The sequence below is a fragment of the Octopus bimaculoides genome, chromosome 3 (assembly GCF_001194135.2).
Source record: "Octopus bimaculoides isolate UCB-OBI-ISO-001 chromosome 3, ASM119413v2, whole genome shotgun sequence".
Taxonomy (NCBI): Eukaryota; Metazoa; Mollusca; class Cephalopoda; order Octopoda; family Octopodidae; genus Octopus; species Octopus bimaculoides.
Genome location: NC_068983.1, coordinates 99,924,370 through 99,934,943, shown reverse-complemented (window position 1 = coordinate 99,934,943; position 10,574 = coordinate 99,924,370). Strand labels below are relative to the sequence as shown.

Genomic DNA, 10,574 nt, shown 5'->3' with positions numbered 1-10,574 from the left:
TTTTTCTTTTCTTCCTTTCTTTTGTCACTTTTGCTATGAATTAAATTAATGAATTCAACGGGATACACCGTCTGCAAGTAGTTGGGTTCAGCATATTATCCTCCATTTTCTAATTGTTACACAAATTTTGGGTAAAACCTCCACTTTTACCCGCTCCCATTGATTGCACCTAGTATAGCACTAGTGTAGCAATAATTGGGTACCCTCCCAGCAGTATACTGGATAGATACTATCCCTTAGTGAGTTGTACCCCCAACCCCTAACTCTCTCACGCTATATATATATATATATATATATATATATCTTGTATTTTACTTGTTTCAGTCATTATAATATTGTGGTCATACTGGGGCACTGCCTTGAAGAATTTTTAGTCAACTGAATCAACCCCAGTACTTTGTTAAATCTGGTACTTATTCATCAGTCTTTACTGCCAAACCGCTAAGTTATGGGGACATAAACACACCAACACCAGTTGTCAAGTAGTGGTGTGGGGATGAACACACACACACACACACACACACACATACAACGGGCTTTCAGTTTTTGTTTACCAAATCCACTCACAAGGCTTTGGTTGGCCTGAGGCTATAGTAGAAGAAACATAGCATCAAAACCATGTGGTTGGGAAGCAACCTGTGCCTATATATATATATATGTATATATTGTCCAAAGGAGCATGCACATTAATGTGTGGTTTTGACATCAAATAACATCAATTTGCTTGTGCATATACATTGAAAAATAAAAAGAAAACAAATAATGAAATATATGTAATAATTTTAATTACACTAAGACATATATGACATAAAAAATATACTTACTGTCTCTTTTACCTCAGTGGACTGGGTGTTAGTTTTGTTTGAATTATCAATCACTTGGGTACAAACTAAGTGAATTGTGTGCTGACTACCTTGATCAAACTTGAGAAAAAAGACAACAATAAAATTTAGATCACAAACAAGAATAATTCTATTTTAATATTGATATAAAACCCAAAAAAATCTTAATACACTAGCTTTTCCTGATAAGTTCATTAAAACAATCCAGTTCTAAACAATGTTGAAAACAAATAAAAAGAAGATTACTACTATCTAAAATATTCTTTACTGTTGTATTTTTCACAACTTTGTTATCTTGAAGGCTAACATTAACAAGATCCTAATGGTTTACATTAGATCAAGTTATTACAATACTTCCTCCTCCTAACTAAGTTCACTGAAGCTTTACTTCCTGAAATTACAACACAATACTCTACCTTGAGCCAATTTTATCATCTTCTATGCTTTCCAATTAATAAAACCAAGTTCAAGGAACTTCTGGTATCTTGCCTCAAATCAACAACCAGGAAAAAAGCTGATAACAGCATCATTAGTACAAAAACAGCAAGTAAGCAGACTTACTATAAGTTTCACAAGTTGATATTTCAGCATTTAAACCTCATATCAAATTTTCTTGAAACTTTTGCCTAAGTAAATTACTTAAAAACTGGCTATCATTCCCATTTCACAACAGAGAAAGAAATTGACAAAAGAAAAATACCCATAGCTTTCAATTGTTCAAGTATGTCTGTATTTAAAAGTCAGAACAAATGACAACTGTTATTTACTATTTACATTATTTCCATAAATATCTATCATTAATTTTTTAATACCATCAATGGAATGAACATGTGGTTAAGTTAGATCCACCCTTTAAACAATATACATCTTTTCATATACTTCATTTTAATCTCACTGCAAAACACAACACTTCTATTTGTAATTTGAGAGCAAGAAATATTAATTATGTTACAAAATAACAGCTTCAACAATTCATGCAAATTGTCATGTCTGCATTTAAAAACATAGCGTCAAAACTATATTGGAAAGAAAGTAATTTAACTAGTATATTTACTTAGGTTGGCAACTTACCTGATGAAATATGTCTTTCAATTTGAGGTGATCCAGAAGAAGCTTTCCAGAATATATCAATCTTTGCTGCTGTTCAGTCTGTAATAATAATAAAGCATAGGTCATTAATAAATGAAATGAGGATTTTCATAATGTACATAAAAACACAAGACTGAGATATCAATATAATTAGGTTGCTGATATTTTACTGCTGTTGGACATTTTCAGTTTGCTCAGATTAATATGTGGGCAGCTAAAACAAATACTTAATAGTCAATTGGAAACACAATAGACTTTAGTTCTTGATCACTTATCTCACAACAAGGAACTGCTAAAACAGAAAATGGAGACAGATTAGTAATCAACTATAAGGCTTGTGTATAAGACTAAAGATGTAGCCTAACATTAAATATAAAAACAAGTAAATAAGACTTGTAAAACATCTAAACCTGTAAGAGATTTTAAAGGTCAGGGCTTGGTTTCAATTCTCATAGCATTAAAGGAGAAATAAATTCCCCTTAGGTACAATGTTAGTTTCAAATTTTGCCATAAGGCTAGAAATTTCAGGGAGGGACTAAGCCAATTACATGGACCCCAGTGCTCAACTGATCATTATTTTATTAACCCTAAAAGGATGAAAGGCTAAGTCAACCCCAGCAAAATCTGAATGCAGAATAGACAGATTACATGCCGCTAAGCATTTTGCCTGGCATGCAAATGATTCTACTAGCTTGCTGCATTATGTTGGTCTATTACCAAATATCATAATACCTAATTCAGCCAGGTTGGTGAAATGAAAAGCATAATATTAAGAGCAATTCTAAAGTGCACAGTACTGCACTGCAATATATTTTAATTCAAGAATTATGAGTAACTAATCAAATACCACACCTTTTGTATTCAGCTATTTTGCTTCCATCAAGTAGAAATTTAACATAGAACATCTGGGAACAGGGTTTTGAGAGAGGACTTTAACCTCTATTTGTGTGTCTCTGTGTGTATTTGTGTTACACTTGAAAGTATCTACTAGATAAAAGACCCCAAACTCAGGAGAACTGCAGTATAATATAGTTGGCTCCAGCTTGTGAACAGTAAACCAATAATCTGTTATCTATTTTAATTATTTCTAAGAAGAGAAAATTTGAGTTTTAAAGAATTCCATTTCAAAAATGAACACCAATGAAACTGGTCAACTGTTAGAATGCATAGAGTGACATTGCAAGCAGTTGTCTGGATTAGGACCCTAAATAACCTTTATAGAAGCTGCAAAATCATTTATGTAACACAGTTTCTCATATTATTCAGCTAATACTACATTGCTTACATCAGGAAATTCTATCTAAATGGTTGACAGCCTAACACCCTCACCCCACTGGCAAGGGTGTAAGGCTGCCAAAAATTGAGATAGAATTGTTATAGCCTGTGGTATCTTGGAAAAAGAATGTTGGTTGATTTCAAATGCAATTAAAACATGATACTACAATCTAAACAGACATGCTATAAATATTTTCTGTATATATAATGCTAGCATGGAACACAGGTGTTTGATGATGATGAATATTCATATATTCAAAATCATGTGAGCAGGTGGTCTCAGAGCTAGGGTGGCAGGAGTTCTCTCCCACTTACAATAAATATCAAGTTCAAAAACACTGAATAACCAGCTGGAGATGTCTTCCTGGGGTTAAAATAGTAGTATTGTTGGAACACCCATATTAAAGTGGCTATAAACACTACTTTTTGGGTTATATACTGCTTCTATCTTGAACAGAAATTTTCTAACAGACTAGCTTGCTAGTTGCAAGATCAGTGATTATATGACACTGTATTTTCTATAAATTGCAGCAAGGTCAGACTAATACCATACTTAGCAAACGAGTGCCTACCACAGAACTGATCCAATAAGATCAAAATCATGTGATCTAGTGCCCCAGTTCTCTCCTGCTTGCAATAAATGTTGAAGGTGAAGGTGCATTGAATAGCCAGCTGGAGATGTCTTCCTGGAGTTAAAATATCAGTATCATAGAGTTAAAAAGCATCTGTTCTTAGAGAACACCCACATTAAAGTGGTGATAAACAATATTCACATAATTTACCATTAAATTTAACCAATATTCTAAATAAGGTCAATTCATAACATTTCAGGGCATTTTGTCGTTAAGAAAAGTCACTTGGAGTCTAAGATAATCAGCTTCAGAAAACTGTCAGTTCTGACATAAAATAACTCCAAACAAGTAACATATGTTTAAAGGCATCCATCTTTATCTAATTCTTGAAGTTATGTATTTAGCAAGTTTTAAGATATAAAGAAAAGTTTTACAATTAACCATTTACCAACTTTATATTATTCTTGCAAACAATATCTGTAAGTTTCCAAAATATTTTAGAATAAATTGTTTCCAACACATTTGTAACTATACATCATATACTTATAAGCTGCTTTCAATATTCATTTAAAATACTGTAGAAATTGCCAGATCTAGCCTCTCACATCTGCCCTACAATGTCATTCTAACAACAACAAAAAATCACATCACCTGAAATTTTCAAGCTATGACATAATGTATGATAAGCTCAAAACAATGTGAATAAATAACAATTACACATGACAGAGTAATCTGAATGGTAACGGGTTAATAGTGTTTGATAAGTGTACAGATACAACAGACACAGATGACCTGATATTCTTAAAGCCTTGCTCCTGAATACTAGACATGAATTTAAATTTAACTGATGTAGTGTTGGCAATGGTTGCACAAAATGAAAGTTTTATGGCTCTGCTTGAAGGACACGTGGAAAACCTCGGAATAAAACATCAGAAAAGTGCACTACATAATTGACCAGGAAACACTGTGCCAAAGCATCAAATTTGAAGAGCATAATGGGGATAGAAATAAAAGTAGCAAATGTGATCTTTCTCAGGGATTGAAATATTGTCAGGTTGGGCCACATCAGAGAATCATTTTGGAGATTTGATTTACTTTTGTAACATCTGATGGCTCAGTTTAGGCTCTATATTAGAAAGAATACATGCAATGTGGGAAGAAATAGCTACATTCATTTTATCATCTGGTGTTGAAAAATTTTTGAATATCAAACAGAAAAAAAGTATCAGGTAACATACTAATTGTTGCATCTGTCACAACATAAATGTCAACTTCGATAAAATAAACTTAATCTTTAGTTCTGTTTTACTATTATTACCTTCATTTTACATTTAACTCAATAAATGAATGTGGTTTAACACCAACTCAAAGACTTTATTTCTAGTTTCTGAGCAGAAAAGAGTTGCAGACCCCTGCTCAACATGCTTGCTCAACCAGAAGCCAAATCACTCCTAATTGACACCATACTGTCTTAAAACTTATTTAGTTCAAAACACACCAATACCCAAAGAAACTGGAATGCCTTTAATCAGAGGTTTGCTCATTAAAACCTAGTTTAAGTTAAAGAGCAACACGGTGCTGCAATGAAAAGAAAACAATTATGGAAAATTCCCTTTGATTAACTGCCCATTGTTGTCTGGTAAGTCATGCAAGTGGGGTGCATTATCCAAATAAACATTCTTCGGTCTTGGACATAAAATGTCAAACATTTTCAGCATTTGTCAACCCAAAAATTGGATGAAATATTTTCCATCACTTCTAGACACCACTAAAACCATTTTTATTGACAATTGATTTTGTTTTGTGAAAAGACAGCAGAAAGAGAGATAGAAATGAGAGGGAAAGAAAAAAGAAAAGAAATGTTTTTAGAATTTCTGCTTCTTTCTGAAAAGTGTGATCATGAGTTTTAAAATCTGAGAAATGGTAAACAGATGATAAAAGAAGTACATTACAATGGGAATGTTTTATAAAACCAAGCAACATACGTGAAAAGAAAAAGCTAAGTAGACAGAACATCTGAAATGTTTAGTTGTTTACTCTACCAATCTTGTGAATAGCTGCAATAGTCAGATGCAGACTTTCCCATGAATTCAAAACTAGAAGGCCAGACTGGCTAAACACTAGCAAACAAAGTCAACTTTCCCACAACGGACAAATAGGATAATATATTGTGAAAAAAAAATACATGTATAGAAATAAGTTGAATGTTTGACTTTGTGATTCTTGATCAGAGAAATAGAAATATTACATACACAATCAGCAGCTATTTATATTTAACTTGAAAAATATGCAAACCATTTCAAAGTTAGCAAGGCATTAGATGAGATAAATTCGTATTTACTATAAATAAAAAAAAATTAAATAAACATTATCCTGTAATTTGCTTCTAGTAGTACTTGTGTTGATATCACAGAAAAGCTATTCAATATGCACAATAAATTTTTTATCAAACAAATCCTTATGCAATTAATATCCAACTTAACTCATTGCTCATATATTTTCTTCTTGTTTAATTCTCAGAAACAAACTTACAATCATCTCTTGTCTTACCCTCTGGTTCAGTTTTAATACAACACCTACTTGCTCTCATATTTCATACCCTAGTCATTTATATGCTAGAAACATTGAAAGTCACTCCAACTGTAATTTGCACTTTACTGTTTCTGTAAAACTAGTGTTCTAAATTAGCATATCTCAAAGAAAGTAAAAAGACACCAAATATTCATTCGATTTCAATAATTAACACAAAACTCAAAGAATTCAGAAATTTACATCATATGAGTGTCCACACTGAAAGTATGAAATGCAGAAGCTTTCATGTAAAGGTAAAGTTACCTTTTCAAGTCATACTGACTCACAAGGGCCAGCTCCTCAGTTTCATGGCATATACATTCCCCATCTGGACAGCATTTCTCATTTTTGCTAGTTGGGTGGACTGGAACAACGTGAAATGAAGTGTTTTGCTCAAGAACACAATGCATCGCCTGATCCAGGAATCGAAACCACAATCTTACAATCATGAGTACAACACCCTAACTACTAAGCCATGTGCATCCACACACTTTCATACACCTTCATCCAGCATCATCTCACCATTCACAAGTTAACTAAATACTTTTCTCCAAATAGTCTTTGGTTTATCAGTACAGTAGATTCCAACCACAAACACCAATTATATATTATCCATTCACATAGGTGCAGGTGTGGCTGTGTGGTAAGAAGTTTGCTTCCCAACCATATGGGTCTACGTTCAGTCCCACTGCATGGCACCTTGGGCAAGTGTCTTCAACTATAGCCCCAAGCCAATCAAAGCCCATCATATATATGAATATACCATAAGTGTTTGTGTGTTTGTCTTTGTGTTCATTCCACCACTACCACTTGACAACCACCATTTGCTTACATCCTTGTAACTTTGTGGTTAAGCAAAAGAGACTAATAGAATAAGTGCCAGGCTCTATAAAAACAAACAAAAAAAGGACTAGGGTCAATCCATTTGACTAGAACCCTGCAAGGTAATACCCCAGCATGGCTGCAGTCAAACGACTGAAACAAGATAAAAGATTAAACATTGCATTTATTTTTCATTACAATTGAACAATAGGGTTGTTCATTGTGTTTCCAACAAGCCAGTCACTAGTTCTTTTCATTTCTAGCAATCTCACTATAGAAGAAATATCTCAAGGGATTTAGTTCATAAAACACTAGTTTTCCAGTTTTCTTGTTTATATCCCTCACTGAAAGATGTACACATATATACTATGATCAGTGGTTCTATTTGTTTACATTGTACTAAAGCCAACTAAAGCCTCACCTGTAGATTTTGATTCACAGATTTGTGTGTGCATGCATGCACAAGTGTGTGCATTTGTATCCCCTAGTCTTGACATTGGGCACTAAACTGTAAACAGATATTACTATCAAAGAAATAATCTTGTTCATTTGCAATCTTTTGTGAAACATGTCTGACCAATTTGATGTTTGTGTTCAAAGGACTCAGGGAAACAACTAGCTTGCTTTGAAACAGTTCAACTTTGGTGACAGGGAGAGCATCCAGCCATAGTAAAATGTACCTCAATGAATTTCATCTGACCCATGTAGGTATGAAAAATTAGGTAACAGGATTCTGTACATATCCATCCTAATATTGTTCTTACTCCAGTGAATTTTCTAAATTCACTTGTATGCACCTTTCCTGGAATGTTTTTACTGAACATCCAATGGGCCATATTCAATAGCAATCAAATGCTACACATCATTATATATCAATCCTATTGCATCTTACATATTCCACATGGTCGGTTTTCATATAGAGAATCGTTTACCAGTACCAGAAATAGTGATTATTCGAATTCCTTCTATATCCCTTCAACCATAGCAACTCTGCGATCACTTCCTGTGATAATTATTATGTCAACTCAGTAATACAAATCTACTACTATTAATAAACCATCAATATTTTTCTTGCTTTGCAGTTCATAGCCATTTGTGAACTACAGCAGCAGTTCCCAAAATGTAAAAGAGAATAACGGGTTAATTAGGTTAAGTTTTGTTTATGAAATACAGTTGCTTAGAATTTGCTTCAGAAAGAGGGTTTGTGATGGTGAGTGGAGGGGGGGTGCATTAGAAATGAGGCAGCTCAAAAACGTTTAGAGGTCAGGAAACCACTGAACTAGAGCAACTAAAAGCCTAGTTGCTTGACAGTTAATCAGAAGTCCATTTGCATGTTTTATGCATTTATTGTTTATATGGGTAACATAATACCATATAACTGCTGGCTCTATTTCAGGATGTCATCCACTACCATTTCTATGATGCCATTCAGGCCTTCACACTTAACTAGTAACCTTACTTTTAAACCTTTTGACTCAAATTAGTGATTAGTTCCACATCCATTTTATAGTTATTGTACTGATTCTGCAATGAAGGCTAAATCATTAGCATAAAGAAGATTCCAGAAGTATCCAGTTATGAACACCTGTATGAAGAACTCCAGGATTTAGAAGAGAATGTGTTGTTGGACACCCAAGAAACACAGACAGTCTTAAACTTAATTTTGGTTTTATTTTGACCTAAACAGCTTCTTTTGTGAGCCACACAAACTGTGTGAAACAAAAAATGTCGAAGTTCATTTTGGCACATTGCACACAGACATTTTTGGATGAACCAATGAAAGAGCAAAAAATAACTCAACTGGTTAGAAACTGCAGCTAAATCTGCTTCAAATTACACTTATGATCTTAAAAATATATATACATCTGATAATGTAGTAATAAATACTCTGTGTTCACAAAAAATAGACAGAATAGATGTGGCTGGAACAACTTTAAATCATACCTGTTCAATTAGGGCTGATTTGGGGCTAAGTAGTAGCAGCAACATTTGATGGACAAATAAATTATTATTATAAATGTTTTGAAGAGAATTATACCACTAATGAATTAATGACTGCAACAAAGCCATTGTAAATGTCTCAACACAAAGATCCTAATTATGTAACTACTCATACAGAAATCAAGCAAAAAGAACCAAGCTATCATCATGTCAAGTCACAGAACTCTACTTTTAAATAAACTGTCTTAATCCCTTTAACTTTTAAACCAGCCATATCCAGCCCAAATATTCTACCAGTTTTATGTTCGAACTGGCCAGATCCAGCCTCTTCTCGCACCTATCCTATTGCGTTATTCTAAAAATAAACACGTATATCATTGAAATCTTGAAGCTACATGATAATGCATGACTAATTCAAAACAATGGAAATAAAGAAGTATTACATTTGACAGAGAAATCTGAATGTTAAAGGGTTAAATTATGATAAAAAGTAAACGAGTAACTAAGTCATAGTTGAACAAAACTTTTATAGGGAACCTCTATGAAGTTACTCAACCTACTAAAAAACAGCAAGCAGAAAGCTCTCATGCCACCAGCTACTGACTTACTGAGACATATTGTTTATTGTAGTTCTGAATGTACTCTGACTAAAAAGGTGAAATGGCAACAGCTGGAACATTTTTGATCAAAGAGCTACTCAATATGGTTGGTTGATCTGGGTCTAAACGACATGTATTTAATTCTATCTTGCTTTTTATATTTCCCCTTCATGAGCATGTTAAATATATTTGTTTGTCATTGTTTAGCCCTAGATCAGACCTTGTTTAGCAAACCTATTCATGAGCAAAGGTGTTTTAAACATGACAAACCCAACTTCTTTTTAGAGAGTAGATCTAAGACTAAATTTATTCAATATGTCTATTTTTTTTCTTTGTAATTTAGATAGTAAAATGTGATTTGAAGGAGATTTAACTGCTATTTCTTGCAAGTCAGCTGACTAGTAAGAGGCCTCATCAACACTCATATACATTAGAATTTGCAAACAAATATAAAGCTATGAAATTTAAATACTTCTAATTAAATAGATATATGATGGCTTCGTTACAACAAAATTTTATAATTAACTTACTAGAGAAATACTATCTTGGATCAAACAGCTGTTACATTACTTTACAACTTTAAATGCTCTGAAATTTTAAATCAAAACTGGCTGATTCATTAATCAAAAGAAATAATACCTTAACATACATGCATAGTGACAGTGTATTGTAAAACTATTCCTAAACGGGAAAGTAAACACTAAACCAGTAGAGATGAAAAAATGTATTTCTGCATAGTTTCTCTTTGAATGAACAACAGACAAGTTTATATTGTTTACTACAACAATATTCTTTTGTAATACACTATTAAAAGCAGTTATAATATTCTAATAAAACATTACGAAGAATAGAATGTCTCCTTA

General features: G+C 33.1%; 1 protein-coding gene across 1 annotated transcript in view; it reads right to left on the bottom strand.

Annotated features, from left to right (window-relative positions):
* Positions 1 to 10,574, bottom strand: part of LOC106879530 (homocysteine-responsive endoplasmic reticulum-resident ubiquitin-like domain member 2 protein) — a 34,933-nt gene that overhangs the window by 15,277 nt on the left and 9,082 nt on the right. The window contains exons 3-4 of the mRNA XM_052966354.1: positions 1,914 to 1,991; positions 825 to 923 (exon numbers count right to left, since the gene is read on the bottom strand). Coding sequence (XP_052822314.1) covers positions 825 to 923; positions 1,914 to 1,991 — 177 coding nt within the window. The remainder of the gene's footprint in view (positions 1 to 824; positions 924 to 1,913; positions 1,992 to 10,574) is intronic.